General features: G+C 38.9%; 3 protein-coding genes across 3 annotated transcripts in view; all 3 read right to left on the minus strand.

The window, feature by feature from the left end:
• Positions 1-24,316, minus strand: part of LOC127161075 (zinc finger protein OZF-like) — an 82,307-nt gene that overhangs the window by 46,538 nt on the left and 11,453 nt on the right. The window lies entirely within an intron of this gene.
• On the minus strand, positions 9,974-12,493 carry LOC127161080 (ribonuclease inhibitor-like). The gene is made up of 4 exons (XM_051103720.1): positions 12,326-12,493; positions 11,371-11,544; positions 11,028-11,189; positions 9,974-10,481 (listed from the first exon to the last, which is right to left on the minus strand). The coding sequence occupies exons 1-4, from the start codon at positions 12,481-12,483 to the stop codon at positions 10,406-10,408; spliced, it is 570 nt and encodes a 189-aa protein (XP_050959677.1). The 5' UTR covers positions 12,484-12,493; the 3' UTR covers positions 9,974-10,405.
• Positions 14,536-20,376, minus strand: LOC127161091 (gastrula zinc finger protein XlCGF49.1). Its single transcript, XM_051103732.1, has 5 exons — positions 20,336-20,376; positions 19,610-19,666; positions 18,429-18,657; positions 15,844-16,062; positions 14,536-15,311 (listed from the first exon to the last, which is right to left on the minus strand). The coding sequence occupies exons 4-5, from the start codon at positions 15,866-15,868 to the stop codon at positions 14,536-14,538; spliced, it is 801 nt and encodes a 266-aa protein (XP_050959689.1). The 5' UTR covers positions 15,869-16,062; positions 18,429-18,657; positions 19,610-19,666; positions 20,336-20,376.

A 24,316-nucleotide genomic window follows, 5' to 3' on the forward strand; every position in this document is an offset into this window, starting at 1 on the left:
AAGTGAGTATTTTAAAAATACTTTAGATTTCACATCGCAAAAACACCAGCATAAAACAAGCGAAAATAGGGAAAACACATTCGTTTTCAAAACACCACTGTGGAAAACTTACTTGCAGTCTGGTTCACTAAGAAGAGAATTTATAAGTATTTAAAACGCCATTTTTTCTGTCCGTTAGGCGTGTAGCTTGTCAGCAATTAATTCTCATATCTCTAAATAAAATATACAAAAATCACGTCCGCGAGTGTTTAAATTAGTAGGGTCTGTGCTAAAGTTATATCTGTAAAAACGTTTTCTAAATGGATCAAATCCAATGAGCAACGCTTTGTCTTACCATCTGCGTGTTTTCTGCAGTGACTTTCATTTTCTTCTTAGATCTTTCATGCAGTGTAGACGCAACTGGGCGTATTACCGCCCTCCACAGGTCAAAGTTTGAACTAAATTCTTATATATACAGTCCTGAATTATGCAAGAACAGAAGAACTGCCTCAGAGATCAGTTTATGTCTGTCACTGTGTCCAAACAAAGAATTTACAGAAAATACTTCAACTCCAAGTTCTGCCAATTTATTAAAAAGTGCTTTTCTTTCTACATTATACTTCCTACATTCTAAGAAAACATGTCTTACGGTTTCCATATTTTCACATTCACATAAGCCAGAATTATGCTTTCCAATATACAAAAAGTGATTTAACCCACAATGCCCCAACCTCAATCTACACATTTCAACTTCGGGATGGAAAAGTACAAAAACATACTTTCCAAACTTTAGGCTGAATTGAAAAATAGTGTCTCCTTGATTTCCTTTTCCCATCCTCTCTGCCATTGTTTAATTAAGCACTCTTTAACTCTTTCCCTCAGTTTCACCCTTCCTAAGGATACATGGATATCTATTTCTCTTCCTAAGATTTCCTTCGCTATAATCTGCCTGTTCATTCCCTATCACCTCAGCATGTCCAAAAGTGATCTTGCAAGCAAACCCAACTCTAAACAACACACTCAAGATGTCATTTACAATATCAGTGCAAGCTTTAGATATTCCTGCTCTTATAGTTTCCACAGCTGCTGCAGAGTCAGAATAGATAAAAACTTCTCTCAGGATGGCTTCGTCAATCCACCATTATGCCCATAAAATTGCCATTAACTCAGTAGTTTCCATTCAAAATGTGTCAACCGCTTTCAACCCTAGGTTCTCCACATATATTGCCCAGCTGAGGGTTGCCAACCATTGCATAACACAGAATCATCCCACATTAAAGACAGTAAAATAGTGTTCCATATTAAAAAGAAAAATAAAGAAAAGAATAAACAATAGGAATGCACAAATTCAGAAATAAATTTGTTAGCAGCAAATAACATGGTTTATCAGACTATAATGCTGTTGAGAGATTTATGATGTAGTTTGTCTCAACTGACAGCCATGAAATGAGTTTTCAGTGGCAGATTACAGGTGATCTGAAGACATCAGCACAATGAATGAGGAGAAAATAGGAACTATATATGAAATTAAATCCTTTCATAATTCCCCTAAATAACATGGAATATTAAAACTTACTTGCATTAGTTCATTTGTTGACCATTTGTTGCAGATTTGTCATTTGTTGACTTTCATTTTAAATCATTAATAAAGCTAAATGCCCATTGTTTGGATTTAATTTGAATCAAAATAAAGTCCTAAATTACATGCTACACACTATGCATGCATATGCACTATATAGGTACTCAACTGTCTAGTGTATGAATATTATAAGGTTATTTTGTCAACATCTGAGTCTGAACCCCTCCCTTGCGAGGAAAGCTGTGACAGTCGACTGCATGAAGTGTTTGTCTAAGTAGGGCATTATCCAGAGAAGATCTTGACTTCACTGTTGATTAGCTGTTGCTCTTACACCCTCGCCAGAAAAAAACATCTTGACTCAACTAGACTCGAAGATCAGCAAGCAGAAAACAGAAATGGTTACACTGAATACCCCAAACCCCTCACCAATTAAAGTACAAGTAGAAGACCTTAAGGTACAAGGAGTTTGTAGACCTGGGCACCATCATTAGACATTTATAATATTGAACAATATGTGGAGGTCCAGCACTAAATTTGCACTGTATCAGAGATGTGTCATTTCCACCTTACTTTACAGCTCTGAAGGTTAGAGAATGACAAAACCACCTTACCTAACTATCAACTTTCCACATGATGAACCTCCAGAATCCTGAAAATAAATCCTGGTGCAAAACCTCTTTAACCAACAACTACTCATGTGGTGAAATTAAAAAAAAGTATGGATACCATCATCATAAGACGGCGAAGGAGATGGATTGGGCACATCATCCAAGGAAAACAGAATTCACTTTCTTCTGCACATCATAGGGAAAATAAAAGAGAAGAAAACCAAACAAGATCTTACATCAAAAAGGGGAAGCAAAACTGAAAACCCTAAATCACACCTTAAAATTAAATTACATATGTACACTGAGACTAAATAATTTGAAGCCTCCTTCAGAAAAAGGAAAGCCATGTTTATAGACAAAGACTCAAACAGAACAAATTATTTCAAATGGGACAAAAGTCAAGAAGCATAAGACTTAAAAATAAAAGCACGACCATGAACAAAAATCAAGACACAAATCACCTCAACACACTGACAATAGTCTGATAACATGAGCACAGACTCACAGAAACTTTACAAAGACTCTGAACTTTACAAAGTAACCAGCAGCAGCACAGAGACGACACATAACAAATTTAATATTACTTGCCGTTTCATATATATGAATCTTAAATATTAATCAGACTTAAACGGGCCGCCGTAACTTGCACATCATATCTTATAATGTTATATTTGTTCAAATAATACAATTTGAAGCTGCTTACATTTACTATTGCATGTGTGTATAAACACACTGAATTCATTGTTGGTTTTGAAGTGTTTTCATTTAGGAATTACTGTTAAACATCTGACCAGAGCTAATCATACAGCAGTAAATCTTATTCTGTTTAAAATCAGTGTAGTATTTCCATAAGAAGAGAATTTACTGACAAATCTGCAGCAGATTTCTCTGATTTACAGGATCCTTTCTGAAATACTTTCTGAAAGTTTTTATCTCAGTGCTGTACATTTGGTGATTGTTTCTGTATTTTTACTGATGAATCCTCATAAAGATCAGGTGCTGAAGCCTCAAAACCTCCACCTTCAACATCACTGCTGATACAGAAGACTTTAGTTTGAGATCCTTACTGCCTTTGTTCTTCCTGTTCACAAACACTTTAACACTTCATCAGTGATTTTATTTCTATTTCTAGGTATTTGTAGGTAACTCATATAATTCCAAGTATTTTAAGTTGAAATATCTGTTGTTTGATAGTTTTGTCATCTATTTATATCTATTTTAAATTGTCAGTTACATGACTATTAAAAGCCTCAGCAAGTCACAAAATAATAAGAAAGTACTTTCCAAAAACACTGATTTAGTCTTTGTTAAAGAGATTTTTTTTTGTCGTGAGGAAAACTCTGATACTTGACTGACATCATTTAGATGATATAGTTTAATTTTTGTAATGTTTCTTGCTTTCCTTCACTTGTCTGTAGAACAAAATATTTTTGAAGAATGTTGACAACCAAAGACACAAAATATCTCAAAATATCATCATAGATGTTTAAAAAAGATGAGGGAGAGTAAATGATGCGAAAATGTACACTTTTAGGTGAACTGTCCCTTTAAATATACATATAATGGGAACATTTCATGTCTACTGGTTAGACTATTCTTAAGACAGAGAAACTGCTTATGTAGTAGTGTAATACTATAAACAGGCATGTCAACTCTATAAACAAGAAGTTGTTTATAACTGTACATATGGCATTTTATTTACATGCAAATATAAATGTGGTGAAAAAGAAAAAAATGTATTTGACTATCTAGAGGAAAATGAAAGACACAAATGCTGTTAACTGGTAAAATGTTTAGTTGGTCTGAACTGATGAAGGAGAGACAAACACAATATACTGGATATCTGTACATTAACAACAGACACACAAATAACTAACCTAATATAAAATAAAATAGAATAACAGTATTCTTAGATCGCTGTCTACGTGCCTAGACAATTAAGATCCAGCCTCGGACGCTAGATCCCGTCAGAAAATATCAGTTTGTCCAGTATCAGAACAACTCGTCAGCAGAGTAGTCTAATACCCAAACCCTGTTAACAGTAGGTCTTGTCTGGTACCCAAAATACCCAAAAACACTATTAACAGTCTTCTATGAGCCAAGAAGCTGACTGAGGAAAAAGCCAATGAAAGTGAAGAGCAGAAGCAGGAGACGAAGTAAGGATGGTCAAAAGGAGCAGAGTTTATTGAATAGTCTTAGTTGCGTATGTCTCAATGCTCAGACTTCGTCCGGAGAACACAAATCTAACAAGTATTGTTATACCAAACTGGTTCACAACAACATCCCATAGACATTGAGTTTCTATCAATATTCCCTTGTATCTCTTATTTATGAAAACAAACAGCCCTTGAAACCACACAGTCATAAGACTAAACAACAACAGAAAAAATATATTAAAAAACTACTATAATATAATACAAATGACTAATCAATTAATGAATAGATAAAATGGATATATAAATTACTATAATGATTATTATAACTGATAATATGATTAAATGGAATAATAAAATGATTAAATGAGTAATGATTATAAATGAATAAAGGAATGAAGAATAAATTAAGAATATATAAAAAGAATGCAAAACACAACACAACTGTCTGGTTGCTCTCAAGACAAAACACACAGTTTGCTTTTAAGGATCGTCCGATCCTTCAATAGGTTTAAAATATTGAAGTGATCATTTCGTATTACTTAAAGCTGAAATAGAGGAGAAAAAGCTCAGATGAGTCTGTCTGGCTCTTCAGTTTAATAATATTTGTATTTAACTCATCCATAATGATTCATAAAAATACTGTGGCGGGGAGAAGAATCACACAACAGGTTGTCTGGTGCAAAAATCCCCGGAGGGTGAATTTATTGACAATCGAAGTGCAAAATAACTCAAAGTGGGGAGCTCCGTGCGGTCCTTTCAGTGCGCTGTGCTCCAAGTCTCTTCTTCCCGTGAACCGTGAGGGTGCGTGGCCGAGCCGTCACAGGCTGCTGTCTAGGTAAGAGAGAAAGAGAGGTTAGCGTCTGCATTCCAGGAAGGAGCTTCTCCGACTGGCAGTTCAAGGTGCTGGATTTTATGAGCAGCGGTAACGAGCGGCAGCTGTGACGGCTCGGTCCGTGCTGAGTGGTGCCAGCTGATCCTTGTATGTTTCCAGGGCGACGCTGAAGAGAGCTCGGGCGGCCTGCCACACTCCCCCCCCCTAAGCGTCGCGCTGGTCCTGTAACGAGAATTAGGACAGTAAAACGGGAAAGATAGGGGTGGGTGGGGAGTGCGCCCTGACAGACCTGCGTAAGCTGACCATAGCCTGGAGAGACCGTCGGCATTGGAGTGGGCTGTCCCAGCCCGATGTTCTACTGTGAAGCTGAAGTCCTGGAGCGCTAGGAACCACCGCGTCACCCTGGCGTTGGTATCCTTAGCGCGAGCCATCCACTGTAACGGAGCGTGGTCAGTTATCAGGGTGAAGCGGCGTCCCAGCAGATAGTAGCGGAGCTCCAGGACCGCCCACTTAATGGCCAGGGCTTCCTTTTCCACTGCCGCATACCGGGTCTCTGCCGGGGCCAGCTTACGACTGATGTAAGTTACGGGGTGTTCTTCACCGTCCCGGACCTGGGAGAGGACCGCCCCCAGGCCCGTGTCTGAGGCGTCCGTTTGTAGCAGGAAGGGGCAGCTGAAATCGGGAGCCCTCAGGACGGGCTCGGTGGTGAGCGCGGTTTTGATGCTTTGAAAGGTCTTTTCAAGCTCGTCGTTCCACATCAGTTTCTCCGGCTGCCCCTTCCTGGTGAGGTCTGTCAGGGGAGATGCTAAGGTGGAAAAGTTAGGGATAAAACAGCGATAGTATCCCGCCAACCCCAAAAAGGCTCGTACCTGGGTCTTGGTTGTTGGGCGGGGCGCTGACAAGACGGCGTCGACCTTTTTTTTTTCTGCGGTTGGATCAGCCCTCGTCCAACCCGGAATCCCAGGTACTGAGCTTCTGCGAGGGCAAGATGGCATTTCCGGGGGTTGGCGGTCAGTCCAGCCCGGCGGAGCTCCAGGAGCACCCTCCGTAGCCGCTCTAGGTGGTCCTGCCAGGTCTCAGAGTGGATGATTACGTCATCGAGGTAAGCTGCGGCATAGCTCTGATGGGGACGCAGGATAACATCCATCATTCGTTGAAACGTGGCTGGGGCCCCGTGGAGGCCGAAGGGGAGGGTCCGGTATTGCCAGTGCCCACTAGGGGTGGAGAAGGCTGTTTTTTCTTTTGCCGATGTGGTGAGAGGGACTTGCCAATATCCTTTTGTGAGATCGAGGGTAGTGATGAACCGGGCCCTCCCCAGACGTTCGAGTAGCTCGTCAACACGGGGCATCGGATATCCATCAAACTCTGAGACCTCGTTGAGCCGGCGAAAGTCGTTACAAAAACGGAGGGTGCCGTCTGGTTTTGGTACCATGACGATCGGGCTGGACCAGGCGCTGCGAGATGGTTCAATTATCCCTAACTTGAGCATCTCGCTGATCTCATCTTCGATGGCCTGTCTCCGAGCCTCTGGGACCCGATAGGGACGTTGCCTCACGATGACTCCAGGTGGCGTGCGAATGTCGTGTTGGATAACGTTGGTCTGCCCGGGACGCGTTGAGAACACATCGGAGAACTGACTGACCAGATGGCTCAGCTCGGTTTTCTGGGCGGCCGACAGGTGGTCCCCCACGTCGATGACAGCGGGGTCAACCGAGGCTAGGGCAGTGAGTTGTTCCCGGGTCCCCACCCATCTCTTAAGCAGGTTAACGTGGTAGAGCTGTTCTTCACGCCGTCGGCCGGGCTGACGCAGTCGGTAAGTAACCGGTCCAATGCGTTCAATTACCGTATATGGGCCTTGCCAGGTGGCGAGAAATTTACAAGCTGAGGTGGGGACCAACACCATGACCCTATCCCCGGGCTGGAACTCTCGTGGCTGGGCCGCCCGGTTGTATATCCGCTGTTGGGACTGCTGCGCCTTCGTCAGATGTTCCCGTACTAATGGCATGACCCTCTCAATCCGCTCGCGCATTTCTCTCACGTGTTCGATCGCGGAGCGGAGAGGGGCCGGCTGCTGCTGTTCCCATGCTTCTCGAGCCACATCCAGTAATCCCCTTGGCTGACGGCCAAATAACAGCTCGAACGGTGTAAAACCGGTGGAGGCTTGGGGAATTTCACGGACACCGAAGAGCACGTAGGGGATCATCAGATCCCAATCCCTTCTGTCTTCCGCCGCCACACGCTTCAACATTTGCTTTAATGTTTGGTTAAACCGTTCTACGAGTCCGTCTGTTTGCGGGTGGAAAACCGTCGTTCGGATCTGTTTTACTCGCAGCAGCCGGCAAAGGTCAGCCATTAGCCGTGACATGAAGGGGGTCCCTTGGTCAGTCAGTATCTCAGCTGGGATGCCGACTCGGGTGCAGAGCAAGAAGAGTTCTTTGGCGATGTTCTTTGCTGTAGCCTTCCTCAGGGGCATGGCTTCTGGAAACCGGGTGGCATAATCGACGATCACCAGGATGTGCTCGTGTCCGCGGGCAGACTTTGGCAACGGCCCCACCAGGTCCATTCCAATTCGCTCGAAGGGTACCCCTATTATAGGAAGCGGAATGAGTGGACTGGGGGGAGGTGCTCGTGGCGAGGTCTTCTGACAGGCCGGGCAGGCTTGGCAGAACCGTTTTACATCCCCGTCTAGACCCGGCCAGTGGAACCGGTCCCGGATGCGCTGGGCGGTATTTGCAGCCCCAAGGTGACCAGCCATTGGGTGGGCGTGTGCAAGTTCCATAATCATTTCCACTTTCCCTTTTGGCACCACGAGCAGCTCTTTTACCTCCCCCCTCCGCTGGGCGACACAGTACAACAGGCCGTTTTTCACGATGAAGTGCGGGAGAGGATGGGGCGCTGGTTGTTGCTCTTGGTTCTCGATGACACGGACTTGGGTCCAGCAATGCTTAAGTCTGTCATCTTCCAGCTGAGCTTTGGCAAAGGAGCCCCCTCCCGCCACCTGCTGGAAAACATCAAAAAAGACATTAGTGTTTGAGGAGGGGGACTCACCATCTCTCCCGCTGTCGGACGCTAACAGGGCGGGGCGGCGTGGATGTCGTTTGTTCCGACGATCGCGGCGGCTCCCGGCCTGACTGGCTGGCTGAGTGGTAGCGAGGAGCAGCTGTTCAAACCCGGGCCAATCCCTTCCAAGGAGCACCGGGACGGGCAGCTCTTTTAGAATACCGACTTCAACCGGCCACGCCCCGGCGCAGCGGAGATGGTTACTCTGCGAGCGGGGACGTTTTGGGTGTCTCCATGGACGCAGGTGATGGGTAAGTGAGCTTTGGAATCTTTTCGGGCGGTAATATGGCGGCCTGAACCAGACTTACCGAACTTCCAGAGTCTAGGAGTGCTAGGGCTGCCCGCCCATTGATCTTGACTTCCGCCCGCGGGGCTCCTCGCGGAGGTTCCCTATGCACAATACAGCCGGCCATCCATGTGCGGGGTGGGGGTGCAGGGTCCTCCGTAGGCATCGGTTCGTCTACCGGGCCGGGAGCCGCGGGCCTGTGTACTGTGCGTTGGGTACCCTCCGGCGCGCGTCGCTCCTGTCCCACCCTCCGGGGAAAAGACGGCGCTCGCTCCCCCGGATCACGACGCATCGCTGCCTCCGCCAGCTCGATGGATCCGACGAGCTCAGCGATGGTAGTGGGGTTAGTCATCCCCACCGCCCTCCTGGCGGCCGGGGGAAGAGCTCGGAGCAGCCGGTCAATCGTCACGCGCTCCGCTACCTGACCAGCCGTGGGTGCTCCTTCTAGCAACCAGTGTCGTGCGAGTCGAGCGAGCTCAGCCGCTTGGGCGCGGGCTGGGTGGCGTGGCTTATACTCCCATTCATGGAACAGCTGGGCGGCTGATATGGGGGACAGCCCAAGACGTCCGAGAATTTCTTTTTTTAAATTATCATAACTTTCAGCGAGTTCTGTTGGCAAGGAGAAGTACGCACGCTGGGCCTCTCCGGTCAGCAGGGGTCCCAGCAGCCGAGCCCACTCGCTCTGATCCCAGTTTTCCCGGGTGGCCGTTGTCTCAAACATTTGTAAATATAGCTCGATGTCATCATCCCCGGTTAACTTAGGAAGCAGCTGGGTAGCCTTGATGCGGGGATCAGGTAGCGGCACACGTTGAGCGGCGGCGAGGCGGAGAGCAGCGAGCTCCTCTTCAACCTGCCCTTGGCGACCGGCGATATGCTCTACGATCTGTTGTTGACGTACGCTGACCTCTGTCAAGCATTTGAGCAGATCCTCCATGATGGGGAAGGAGCGCCGTCTTTTTCCAAAGTTTGTTGACTGCGGGGGAAAAAAAAAAAAAAAAAAAAAAAAGAGAGAGAAAAAAAATCAGCAAGGTCACGGGAGACGTGTTGGTGATTCTTCTCAATCCGCCTGCATTCTCCACCAGTGTGGCGGGGAGAAGAATCACACAACAGGTTGTCTGGTGCAAAAATCCCCGGAGGGTGAATTTATTGACAATCGAAGTGCAAAATAACTCAAAGTGGGGAGCTCCGTGCGGTCCTTTCAGTGCGCTGTGCTCCAAGTCTCTTCTTCCCGTGAACCGTGAGGGTGCGTGGCCGAGCCGTCACAGGCTGCTGTCTAGGTAAGAGAGAAAGAGAGGTTAGCGTCTGCATTCCAGGAAGGAGCTTCTCCGACTGGCAGTTCAAGGTGCTGGATTTTATGAGCAGCGGTAACGAGCGGCAGCTGTGACGGCTCGGTCCGTGCTGAGTGGTGCCAGCTGATCCTTGTATGTTTCCAGGGCGACGCTGAAGAGAGCTCGGGCGGCCTGCCACAATACAGATAAATATTTTTAATATTATGGAAATTTTACATTGTTTTATATCTTTTGATACATTTCAGTGCCGCACTTGACAATCACATTTATGATTAGAAACATCTGAATCATTATGGATGAGTTAAATACAAATATTATTAAACTGAAGAGCCAGACAGACTCATCTGAGCTTTTTTCTCCTCTATTTCAGCTTTAAGTAATACGAAATGATCACTTCAATACCGAAGCAACATTAATCATTCAATATCACATGTTTCTAACACACACGCTGCATTATTTCATTGTAAAGTCTGAGTCTTTTTACCTGTATGGATCACATTCACACATTTATCACACATTTCTTTCTCCTCATAGACACAGTAGTGAAGCTCTTCTGTGGATCCTCACCTGATGTTTACTGCTCCTCTCAAGACCACTTCAAATTATACAGCATTTATCATCTTTTGGTGTTTGAACTCCAGGTATTTCTTGCAACTTTATCAGGGACGTTTAGTGATGGATGTCTATTTACACTGCAAGGTGGAACAGAAGAGAAGATAATCAGAGTTCAGGAACAAAGTACAAATTAGTTACTATATTTCAACCTTTTTTTTTTTTTTTTTTTTTTTAAAATATATTATATTAAGTTATATTATATTAAAATTCTGTAATCAGATGAATTACTGACTATACCTGATTTGAATACATATTTATAAAACAGTATTTGCCGTATTTTATCACAGAATAAGCCACTTCAGGATGATACAGGATGATTTTACCAGCGTTTTCCTACAATCTGACCAAATCTATTTCAAACTGTAATGATTCACTATTACTGATGTCAGTTCATCAGGTGTTGTTATATAAAGCTCTGACAGTGTGCTTTTGTTCTCTTTAAACTCTTTAAACTTCACTGTCACACTGTGTTAAACATTTTTATTAACTTCACATTTCATTCTTTGAAATAAAGCTTGATGATAATTTGATAAACTCTTTTCACAAATATTTGAAAGTATATATTTGTTCACATATCAGAGGTAAATTAATTTCTTTAGCATCAGAAAGTGAAGTTTACTCACATCAGTTCACAGTTTGAGTCTTGTAGCACATCAATGAGCTGCTGCTTTGAGTCTCCAATCACATTAAAACTCAGATCAAGCTCTTTTAGAAACTGCAGTGCTTTTGTGTTTGTCAAAGACTGAGTTAAAGAAGAAACATCTGTAATTCCACAGTCATAAAGACTAGAAAGAGACAAACAGAAGATCATCTTACAAACAAATCTGAAAAAAAAAATGAATTTTTCACAAATATATTGTGAACCCATGAACCAACTCATCTTGAGATACTGAGTATAAAGTGTTTTGGTTTAAACTGTTGAAGTGATTGTAATCATTTTGATTCTTGTATGTGAATGTTACTGACCTCAATCTCTCCAGTTTACAGTGTGAATCCTTCAGTACGTCACATAAGTGATTCACTCCTGTGTTTTTTATTTTATTCCCACTGAGGTTCAGTTCTCTCAGGTGTGATGGGTTTGATTTCAGAGCTGAAGTCAGGATGAGACACTGTTTCTCTGTAATACTGCATCTACACAGACTGAAAACAGAAAGAGAAAAGACAATGAATCAGACAAATTAGTGAGTTAAATGAATCATGAATAAACACCATACAGTGAAATAAATAAAATGTTGCTAAAAACCTGAAAACAATATAAGTAGCTAAATAATCATACAGCCATAAACAAACAAAAACAAAACTAGGATTTGAGGATACTAGTTACATTTTAAGTCTGGAGAATCTTTAGTCAGACCAAAACAAACAAACAAACAAACAAACAAAAAAAGTTTTGTGATTTGTCATGTAATTAAGATACAGGATCAACTATAGAATCACTTTAAAATAAAATTAATGTAAATTCAAATATGTTTACCTCTTTAAATGTGACAAATCAAGACAATTCTGTTCATCAATCAAAATTTACTGTACTTCAAGACATTTTAAGATTGTATTTTACAGTCAACAAATACGACATTTTGTGATCATATTTTGTTGTTATTGTGATGCATGTCTGAGTGAAACAGCTCTTTTGAACAAGAAAAAATGCAAGTCAGGAATTCATTTTTGATGAGAAGCTGGATAATTGTTTTTTGCTATTGCTGTGATCTCATGTGACTGACTGGCTTTCCCACCCTCACGTCATCAGACCAGAGAAGAAATGTTTTTGTGAGGGGAAAGCTATTTTCATTAAAGATCACAAGGGTACATTAATTTTTGGAAATAAATTATATACCCGGATAAATAAATCATAATAAGCACTGAAATATTGTCAGTAATCTATATTTTCACTGTAACTGCTGTACAGTATAATGATACTAACTGTAGTTTCTCCAGCTTGCATTGTGTGTTCATCAGTAGATCACTGAGGTTTTTCACTCCGGAGTCTCCTAGTTTATTCCTGCTCAGGTTCAGTTCTCTCAGGTGTGATGGGTTTGATTTCAGAGCTGAAGTCACAGCAGAACAACCTTCATCTGTCATATAACAGTTGCTTAACCTACATTGAGAGAAAGAGAGAAGATAGAAGAAAACTATTTAATAAAGTCAAAATGTCTTCATAAAATGAAACAGAGGAAGAGTGTCTGAATAACTTTGGATAATTTTTCACAAATTGTTGTTTAAAAAACAAAACAAAACAAAATAAATACAACAACAATAATAATAATACGTTGTTCATTTAATCAAATAATTTACACTTTTCATGGTTTATGTACAATGTGTCCTGATTCTTGTTAGAAATACAAAGAAATTTAATTCCCAAAGGTGAAATGTTTGTGTATTTTTGGTATTATTAACTGAAATTATTGGATATTGGGTTGGGTATTTGACCTCCTTTATGGACAATAAGTGAAGTGGACAGAAACACTTAATACAACTTTCAGATGTTTAGACCACACAACAACACACTTTGCAAGTCTCCTTTACACATAAATATACAGTATAGAATATAGACAGATTAACTATACAAAAATCAACACGTTCTCACTCCTAACTCATCACATATTGACGCTTGGTCAGGACCCCTTTGGCGTCACTTCTTGACACAGGGTACCCCTTTAGCGTCATTTTTCCACGTGCAGGGTCCTCCAGTACTTTACATAGGAAACCCATGGTCAATGTGCTGACACGAAAGGTACTGGGAATTTTAATGATAATCGTAATGATTAAATTATATATTGGGTAATAATACTGCTGTTATTGCATACATGTTGGGGTGTGATTTTTTTTTCCAATGCAAACAGTCACAACAGTTTCATTTACAGTATGTTATGCTATTTACACATTACACATTAACACAACCCCTGCCCCTAAACCTAACCATTTGTCAACAAAACACAAGATATAACAAGACACAACTATATTTATAATTTTTTTAAAAAAAGTATTAATATTCCAAGTGTTCTGAAGCAAAATGATTGATTTAAGAGAAGAATAGACGCGATCGCGTCTCCGTTCGCTGTCCTGTGTGCTGCTGCAGTCTGTCTGTGCGCGAATTCAAAAAATGCTGAAGAAGCAAGCCTTGGTTGTGAAATGCTATTGGCTCTTGGGTGTTTCGTGACCGATTCCAGTTCGGGAGCCCTGACCAATCGTCAATATGTGACGAGTTGGGAGTGAGAACGTGTTGCAAAAATATATGAACATATATAAAAATATACGATTATATACTGTGCAACAAACAAAAACATAGTCAGTGAGGGTAATGGGAAATTAGTTTTTAAAGGGTCATGAAACACCAGACTACTTTTTTTCTGAGATTTTAGCAGAGGTGTTTGTTTCTCACATCATAGAAGACAATGTTAGCATCTGTTCATTTTAATTGTTGGAGAAAAATGGTTCTTTTTGAGCTTTTTACACAATTTTTGTCTTCCAGGTTTAAAATCTTCATTGTGTTGACGTCACAGTTTGTGACACAGTTAAGCATCAGACCTGAAAATGCTGGATCTGGATTTACCTTACAATGTAGCCTACAAAGCAATCGGTTTAGCAACACAGCGATAACACTACACATGGTACACACAAAACTCACTCTATTAATACCGAAGTTCTCTGAGATGATAAATAAACACAAGATGGCGCCAAACGCGTTTGTATAATTCAAGAGAGCCCGAACACAGCTTTAGGTGTTTTATCCATTATACATGTGTACACTTGTCTTTCCAAACTAGTGTATGCAGGAAAGGTCCATATGGAAAATTAAACTCATAAAAAAATGCAGAGGTACCGACATTATTTATTAATAACAAGAGCATAATAATAAGGTAAATGTAATGTTGTACATGTGCTCTTGCTGAAGTCATTAAAATACACACATAGCTTACATTCCACCAGGAGGCGCTCGACTTAACAAATGTAATAAAACATGAAAGACTTTTGATCCGCCAAGTGAAAGAACTTTATTAATAAAAGCAAACAAACACATATGGCAAATAGATATTCACCCCACACTCAAAACACACTGGATCTCTTACACTAGTCACATGATTAAATATTGAGAAACTCTTTCCACACAATGAAATGTTTTGCCTAACACTGTCATTTGTGGTGATTCTTCCCATAGTAGATTTTTATGTGTTCCTTAAGGTGTGATTTTTGTCTGAAACTCTTCCCGCACTGATCACATGTGAACGGTTTCTCTCCAGTGTGGATCCTCTCATGTGTTTTGAGGTTTTCTGCCTGAATGTATCTCTTGTCGCAGTGTGAACACTTGTAAGGTTTTTCTCCAGTATGAACTCTTACATGCACTATGAAGTTTCCTTTAAATGAGAAACTCTTCCCACATTGATCACATGTGTAGGGTTTTTCTCCAGTGTGGATCCTCTGGTGAAGTTTCAGTTGATGAGCTGTAGTAAAAGTCTTCTCACACTCAAAGCACAAATGATCTCTCACACCAGTGTGTATATTCTGATGCAGTGTTAAACTTTTCAGATGCAAAAAACTCTTTTCACATAAAGAACATGAATGATGCTCCTTCTCTGAATGAACTTTCAGGTGCCTCTTCAGGTATGAAGCCGTCGAAAATGTTTTTCCACACTGATCACATTCATGCAGTTTCTCTCCAGTGTGGATGTTCATGTGTGTTTTAAGGGATGATGATTCTGTGAAACTCTTCCCGCACTGATCACATGTGAATGGTTTCTCTCCAGTGTGGATCATCATGTGTCTGTTAAGACTATGTTTGCATGTCAAACTCTTTCCACACTGAGTGCAGGTGAAATTTTTCTTGTCTCTTTTCAGTAAAGAAACTCTTTCAGTCTGTGAGCAAATTTTCTTTCCAGTTTTGACATGATGATGTTTCTCCTCCATAATATCTGAAATTAAAGTTAAAAAAGGTTACAATATAACAGACAATGGCTACACCAAATTATGATCATTTTGACACATTTTTACAAAATAAGACAGAATAATCTACATTAAAAAAATTCATTATTTGATGATTGATCAACTCCACAATTATAGTACTATATTATAAACACAATAATAGCATTCATATACTGTAATAAAAACTTTTGTAATTAATAACTATTTTAAGCTAATTAACTGACCAATATTTTCACACAACACTGTTCCAGCACAATTTTCATTCAGTTTCTTCGTTTTTTTTTTTTTTTTTTTTTTTTTTTATGGCAACACCCAGGAGCTGAGCTCATTTGAACATTTGAGTTTCAGTCCATATTTTGTACCCTGGAGATAGAAAGTCTCCCCTTTATTATTTATTGGAAGTTTTCCTTTATTTTTTAGAACTCTAAACGTATTTTACTATAAACACTAAAAATGATAAACTGCTTTATATCCGTATTGCTCTTCAGTCTCATTGATGAAGGATCAAGAATAAACACCAACCTGTTTGTTCTTCAGTGTGTTTCATTCTGCAGGTTCTGGATCTCTCATGTTCTCACTGTTCTTCAATAAACTAGATTTCACTTCTTCCTGATGCTTTGTGCTGGTCTTCACTTGTAGACTGATGGGAATATTCCAGCATTTATTGCTGAAATGCAGTGGGAGGAGCTTCACTGAAGATGTGATTGTTGTGGGAGGAGCTTCACTGAATGAGAAGCAGATCTGCCAAAATTAAGATAAGTCAGTTATTACACATTATTTGTGTAATAATTTACACATTTTAAATATTAATGTTCACCCATCTATCTATAACATAATGAACCACAAAGCATTTTATGCTCATTCACAACATTTATCTCTTTTTATTTCTATTTACATATTTAAATTCCTACATCTGTGTAACCTCTTATTCATTTATAGGCTAGGAAGATAGAAAATATAGGGGAAAACCCCATACAATTACCAAATATAAACAATGTAAGTAAAAAACAGATTCATTAAATAAATGCTGTTATGATACTGTTATGATCTATATTTTGTAATGCCACAATAACTGATTGTGTCTTTTGCTTAAGTCTGTTGACACCAATAAAATGAGCTTAATATGCCAATTAATGGATCTGAAGTCATCAGCATAATGAATGAGGTGAAAACAGGATCTATTATCATGAAAGAGGATTTTCAGCAGCTCTGATAATATTGATGAGCCTCAGACTATAAACAGTCAATAAACAAGCCATTCAGGATCAGCAGATCATCTCACTTTAGTCTGAGTATTTGACTCAGAATATATGCTGAAAGCCTATTAAAGCGCTCTATTAAAAAAAAAACAATTATTTCTCAAATGATACAAAAAAGGCATCTTTATCAGATATTATCATTTGTCCATTTTAATCTAAATATACTTTGTCTTTCTAATAACTATATATTCATAACAACTTTGTAATTACTTACAAATTAATTAGCCACCCAACTTTTTTTGATCAACACTGTGTAAAAAAAAGTGATAAATAACGTGTTTCTTAAATGGCCATGCCAAGAAAGTGTTATAATTTGAGCTCTTTCTAGTAAGAATGCAACAACATGAACATTTTGGGCCGAGACACATCAATCTTTATATACGGAAGCCAATAACTGACATTAAAAATCCAAAGACAAACCTTTTCCTTTCTTTGACCTTCCTATCACAGATAGCCCCACGTCATTGTGTATAGTATTACTGCCTTTACTGCATTTTTGTGTTTTTCATTGTATTCTGTTATATGCATTTGTTATGATTGATCTCTAGTGTAGCATAACTTACCTATGCCATGTTTGGTCTCTTTGAATTCGTATTTTGATGATCTAAATGATGGTCTATATTGTTTATTATATGTATACATTTGCAACATATTAGTGTTTTAAAAATCCTTAGTAGTTTTTGCATCAACACTTAAACGAATTACATATGCAGTCGTAAACCCGACAGACCCCAACATATACAGCTGTGGCTCTAGACCACAAAGTTTTGTGCATTTTCTTTTTAGTTTCTTCACTCATCTCACATGAGTGACTCGCCTCAGCCAGTCTTTGGTTCTTTTAGAACCTACGAGGATGAGCTAGAACTCTTCGGACTTCCCTAAGCTTGCTCTAGGATTTGTGGCCTTGTCTTTCCATTCCCCAGAGATCATAGGATTTCAGCTGGGTCCCTCTCAGCTCTTGGATCTTCTTCACTTTTCACGTGGGAAGAAACTCCCAGTCACCATCGAGTCAGAACATCTTTGGAGTTCATCACTCTTCAGACCCGGAAGAACGTGATTGCGATTCCAAAACCACCACTGCTTCAAACCATCAAGACTTTCAGCAGAGACACTCGTTCAGCAAACAAGGCAATGCAAGTATCGTACATTTAACTAAAGAAACAGAGGTATGGTAGGTTATAAGGCATACGTAAGTTATACTAGATCTATCATAATACAATGAAAACACAAAATACAAGGCATTAATACTATACACAATGACCCGGGGCTACATGTGATGGGAAGGTCAAGGATAGGTTTGTCTGTGAATGAATAAGAAAGAATCCGTTTCTATAGGCATTGTGTCTTTCCTATGGGCAAATGTAGTGCATTCCTTTGAGCAATAAAACCCATGTTATCAGATGGTCTCCCTGGCAACTGAGCCCTTTTGGGGTGTTAGTTGCTTTGGGGGGTTGTCTCCAGAACTCCAGGATATAGCTGGCTTGTTGGGTTTAAAGATTATTTGTTAAATTTAACAAATAACTGCATGTCTGACTGGTCCAGATGCTACAGCAGACAACATCTACACAAAGCTATCATTAATTTCATGCAGTTTTAAAAAATAAGGTATTTAAAAATATAGCCACAAACGTATGTATCTGTAATGAAACTATTAAATGTTTTAAAACACAATATTACAATTAATACTCTTTACAATAATACTACAGTTCTGACAGTCTTTTGTTATTCATCTAAAACAGCTCCTATGTATTGTTTTACAACAATTATTAAATATTTTGAACTGCTTGAATATTTAAAACTTAACGGTTCTTCAGTCTCACTGATGAAGGATCAAGAATAAACACCAACCTGTTTGTTCTTCAGTGTGTTTCATTCTGCAGGTTCTGGATCTCTCATGTTCTCACTGTCCTTCAATAAACTCTGTCTGTGCAGATTTCACTTCTTCCTGATGCTTTGTGCTCGTCTTCACTTGTAGACTGATGGGAATATTCCAGCATTTATTGCTGAAATGCAGTGGGAGGAGCTTCACTGAAGATGTGATTGTTGTGGGAGGAGCTTCACTGAATGAGAAGCAGATCTGCCAAAATTAAGATAAGTCAGTTATTACACATTATTTGTGTAATAATTTACACATTTTAAATATTAATGCTCACCCATCTGTCCATCTAGCAATTACATAACATAATGAAACGCAAAGCATTTTATACTTATTTACAACATATATCTCTTTTTATTTCTATTTACATATTTAAATTCCTACATCCGTGTAACCCTCTTATTCATTTATAGGCATAGGAAGATAGAAAATATAGGGGGAAACCCCATACAATTACCAAATATAAACAATGTAAGTAAAAAACAAATTGCTGTTATGATAGTTATCTATACTTTGTAGTGCCACAATAACTGATTGTGTCTTTTGCTCAAGTCTGTTGACACCAATACAATTAGCTTAATGTGGCAATTAACGGATCTGAAGTCATCAGCATAATGAATGAGGTGAAAACAGGATCTATTATCGTGAAAGAGGATTTTCAACAGCTCAGATAAAATTGATGAGCCTCAGACTATAAACAGTCAATAAACAAGCCATTCAGGATTAGCAGATCATTTCACTTTATACGGATTATTTGAGTCAGAATATATGATGAAAGCCTATTAAAGTGCTCTGTTGAAAACTAATACAATAATTTCTCAAATGATACAAAAATACACTAATATAAAAGGCATCTTTATCAGATATTATCACTTGTCCATATTAATCTAAACATACTTTGTCTTTCTAATAACTATATATTCATAACCACTTTGTAATTACTTACAAATTAATTAGCCACCCAACTTTTTTTTTTTACTCAACATTGTGTAAAAAAAGTGATAAATAAGTGTTTCTTAAATGGCCATGCCAAGACAGTGACATCATTTGAACTAGTAAGAATGCAACAACATGAACATTTTGGGCCGAGACACATAAATCTTTATATACGGAAGCCAATAATTGATACCAATAACAAAAACAAAAGGCTTACCTTTAAGGGCCACATCCCACGTGCCTTAAATGGATGTGTTTTCCCCATAACAATGCACTAAAAATAATTCACAACTTTATCAAATAGTATAAAACTTTTATGCAAATTCTGCCACCCTGTTAACCATTTCTGAATTGTGTGTAATTTTAGTATGTTTAATGTTTATGTATTCAATTAAATACATAAATAAAAATAATAAAAATAAAGCAAAATTTAGTTTCAGGTTTGTAAAGTTTGTCTAGACATGTCCCAAAATTGTCAGCTTTCTGATGTTGACAATCAGTGTGAATGTTTATTAAACCTCCTTTCACTGATCATTTGAACAAAACAAGAAAATGAAAAAAAAATTGAATTTAACATCATTTGTATTTGTATGTTTTAGTTTTATATGAAAACAAGATATTTCCAGCAGCTCTGATAATACTGATGAATCTCAGACTATAAACACTCGTTAAACAAGCCATTCAGGATCAGCAGCAGATCATCTCACTTTATTTTTTAGTGTTTGCTGGTAGAAACTTGTATAAGTCAGAATATATGCTGAAAGTCTGTGAAATTGTTCTAATATGACAATTACTTTCTTAAATACTACAGAAAAATACCAGTGATATAAAGACAGACACCAATGACACTCATTTTTATTAACTATTATAATTTGTCCATGATAATTTGTTCACTAACATTTTACCGTTTTGTTTGTGTGCAGAAAACTGGTAAATCACTTACATTTGACCCTGCAAAAATGTTGACTGAACTGTGTAAAGTGTATTTTACAATTAATCAAAAGCAGGAACTGTTCACCTTAGAAAACACCACAGTGAATGAAGGGAGCGCGCTGGTGGTGACGTCATCACTGCGAGGCGAAATCAACGGTAGATTTATAAAAACAAGCGCCAAATCATTATTTAAAACAATCATTTATCCGTTTTTTGTATTCAATAAAAGAACATATCAAACAAAATTAGGGAAAACAGTTATGGGTGTTACACAGCCATCTCGTTAAATCTCACTCGTGTGGAATGAAACATTTTATTAGGAATTTAAAAAAGCTTTGTTGATATATTGGGAAAAAAAAGTAAAGTCTCAGAAGTTAACACATTATTTCATGGCGTTTAGACTAAAATTGTGAAATAATTTAGATAATTTTAGAAGCAAGTACAAAAAGAAGTAAAAGTGAAAATGAAAGAGCCCTTCATTGCTAACCAGATAGTAAAGAAAAAATCTCAAGAGCAGTAAAGAAGGCTAGTTGCAAAAATTATATCTTGTGTGTGTATAGTTTATGTTGCTTATTGTTTCTGATTAGGATATATTTTATTGCTTGTCGCATTATCGTCTCACATTTGGTGAAGCATCAGACCTGAAAATGCTGAAACTGGATTGACCTTACAATGTAGCCTACAGAGCAATCGGTTTAGCAACACAGCGATAACACTACACATGGTACACACAAAACTCATGCTACCGAAGTTCTCTGATGTGATAAATAAACACAAGATGGCGCCAATCGCGTTTGTATAATTCAAGAGAGCCCGAACACAGCTTTGGGTGTTTTATCCATTATAAATGTGTACACTTGTCTTTCCAAACTAATGTATGCAGGAAAGATCCACGTGGAAAAGCAAACTCAAAAAAAAAAAAAAAAAAAAATGCAGAGGTACCGACATTATTTATTTATAGCGGAAAATGAGCTTAATAATAAGGTAAATGTAATGTTGTACATGTGCTCTTGAAGTCATTAAAATACACATAGCTTACATTTCACCAGGAGGCGCTCGACTTAACAAATGTAATAAAACATGAAAGACTTTTGATCCGCAGAGTGAAAGAACTTGATTGATAAAAGCAAACAAACACATATGGCAAATAGATATTCACCCTACACTCAAAACACACTGAATCTCTTACACTAGTCAATGTTCAAATATTGAGAAACTCTTTCCACACAATGAAATGTTTTGCCTAACATTGTCATTTGTGGTGATTCTTCCCATAGATTTTTATGTTCCTTAAGGTGTGATTTTTCTCTGAAACTCTTCCCGCACTGATCGCATGTGAACGGTTTCTCTCCAGTGTGGATCCTCTCATGTGTTTTGAGGTTTTCTGCCTGAATGAATCTCTTGTCGCAGTGTGAACACTTATAAGGTTTTTCTCCAGTATGAACTCTTATATGCACTTTGAAGTTTCCTTTATCTGAGACAAAACAGCTCTTGAAGCTACACAGTCATAAGACTAAACAACCATGGAAAAAAATATATAAAAAACAACTATAATATAATATGAATGACTGATCAATTAATAAATCAATAAAATTAATATATAAATGATTATAATGATTATTATAAATGATTATGTGATTAAAGGAAATAATAAAATGATGAAATGATTAATGATTATAAATGAATAAAGAATAAATGAAGAATAAATAAAAAGAAAGCAAAACACAACACAAATGTATGGTAGCTTTGAGGCAAAACACACACAGTTTGCATTTGAGGGTCATCCGATCCTTCACTCCCCCCTCTTAATCATATATGACAATGTAAAATGATTATTGCAAGCAAACTTTCATAATCTTTATCAAACACATCATTAAAAGTTTGGATGGCCAGTCCATACTTTTCCCTTCTACATGTTCTTAAAAGAACAGGTCATTTTCGTTGTCCCGCGTACCAGCGTCAGTTGGGGAAGTATGTCTTCGAACATTGACGGCCTGAATGTGAAAGGCCTTGTGACAGTCAAACGTCTGATAAGATAAATCAACACCTGAATAGTAATGCGTAAGAACAAAATGATGATTAAAGCTGAAATGACCACTACTACAGGTACTTTTCATTTCATTACTGGAAAATTGGAGAGGCACATTTAGCTTGGAATTGGTTGAACCATTCCCTTCTATGCACCAGGAAGAATTCCCTTCAAATATTACTAAGAGCAAATTGATGGCAGTGCTAGTGCACGTCCTGATTTTGCTGAGTGAGATGTGTTCCTGGGTCAACATATTTTGTTGACCCTGGAACAACATTTTAATCCAAAAATGTAATCTTGACCACATCCCTACACCTAAACCTAACCTTACCCATAAGTAATCCTTAAAATCAGAGGAAATAATAGATGAATGACACTAATGTACAAGCACCAAACACTGATTGTAAGCCTAAACTTAACAAAAACTATAAACTGATTTTTCAAATCTGATTGGTTAATCACAGTGTTGTTCCAGGGTCAACAAAGATGTTGATCCAGGAACGTGTCGTACTTGGTAAAATCAGGTTCTGCCAGTGCTAGTACTGCTATATGTTGGCAAATACCATGAATTAAAAATGGGATGAGAACAATTTCTGTAGTGATGTACACTGTTTGTGAACAGCCATCTACTTTCCCATGGATAATATACAACCTTAAAAACACATCTGTAAGGGTTTGACATTATCAGTGGTTTCATGATCGTGCACTTGGCACCAGCTTCACCTTGTGATTTGGTACAATTAGAATCTCCAAAGATCATAGTGAAAATATACTCTTTACCACCCTTAATTGCCCTTAATTGCATGTGCCTCGGCTTTTTCTAACCTTAATATTTTTGGCCAGTTGTCACTTTTAGTGTCTCTTTGCTGTCTTATCAAATGGGCATAGTAAACTCCAAATAAATTATCTGTAAGGGTTGCAATTTTGATACCAGAACCATCAATTGGAGTGCACCATTCAGAGTGTTCAATGACAGAGGTGTCAACTATCAAATTAGTTAGTATGTTGCTAATGTTACCCATATTACTTTGTTCACTTATGGAGATCAGATCAGACAATGGTAATGGATGTGCATCCAGAGGCCATGATGTAGATGATCCGGGATAAGATTGGCATATCCAACATTTGGAAATATTGAGCACTTTAGCATATGTTTGAGTTAAGTTTAAAGCCTAATTAAGTTTACTGTGAGACTTAAACCATGGATGGAATAATGGATCTGAATTATGGATCAGAATGGAAACCAACGTAGCAAAGAACAATATCATGTTCATGTTAGTTTGGTTCATACCCTTCAGTGTAGTAATTAAAAATGAACCACTGGCCTGGTTTTAAATTATATTCTGGAGACTCTGATTGACTCTGTATGATAAATATATGACTTAAAAATACCCATGTATATGTGTTATAAACAATATAAAAATATTTCGTAGTTTAGAATGCCTCTATCCATGAAATGTCTCAGGAGTCAGTTCTTGAAGAGACTTGAAGCTCTTGAAATGTCTCTGTAGCTTGTTCTGTTCTTCCCGAAGAACCATCTTGAGTTTGAAGATTGCGAAGTTCTGTCTCTCTCTCTCCAACGTTCCCTGAAGTTCCTGTTATTCTGTTTGCCGTTGTCGACACAAACTGTCCCCCTTATGATAAGGCTCGAATTTCTCAGCGAATTTCTGGAAAGTCGTGTTGTGGTCTCCCCTCTTTCCCCGTCAAAGAATCACTCTTGAGTTTTGGGTTTTGATGCCAAAAGATAGACTTTATTGCCGAGACAATCAAGCCGAGTTGTCTGAGAACTCCTCTTTACTTGGTTGAGGATAGGTTTTATAGTGGTCTCCACACGAAAGCATGTCATCCTAAATCACTGGGGCGGGGGTCTTAAGGTAAACACTATCATGGGAAACAGATGGTTTTCCTTAAGGCCTCTTAGTGGCCCCTAAAATAACATGAGATATAGCTCTGCTGGTGGGG

This window comes from Labeo rohita, unplaced genomic scaffold, assembly GCF_022985175.1.
Source record: "Labeo rohita strain BAU-BD-2019 unplaced genomic scaffold, IGBB_LRoh.1.0 scaffold_54, whole genome shotgun sequence".
Classification (NCBI taxonomy): Eukaryota; Metazoa; Chordata; class Actinopteri; order Cypriniformes; family Cyprinidae; genus Labeo; species Labeo rohita.

What these genes read in the sequence shown, in the direction of transcription:
- LOC127161080 (XM_051103720.1), bottom strand. Translation starts at nt 12,483, where the DNA reads ATGACAGATGAAGGTTGTTCTGCTGTGACTTCAGCTCTGAAATCAAAC. An exon ending in TGTAAACTGGAGAGATTGAG is followed by an intron (nt 11,190 to 11,370) that starts GTCAGTAACATT and finishes GTCTCTTTCTAG; the next exon opens with TCTTTATGACTGTGGAATTA. An exon ending in GACTCAAACTGTGAACTGAT is followed by an intron (nt 10,482 to 11,027) that starts GTGAGTAAACTT and finishes TCCACCTTGCAG; the next exon opens with TGTAAATAGACATCCATCAC.
- LOC127161091 (XM_051103732.1), bottom strand. Translation starts at nt 15,868, where the DNA reads ATGAAACACACTGAAGAACAAACAG. An exon ending in ACACACTGAAGAACAAACAG is followed by an intron (nt 15,312 to 15,843) that starts GTTGGTGTTTAT and finishes CTTTAATTTCAG; the next exon opens with ATATTATGGAGGAGAAACAT.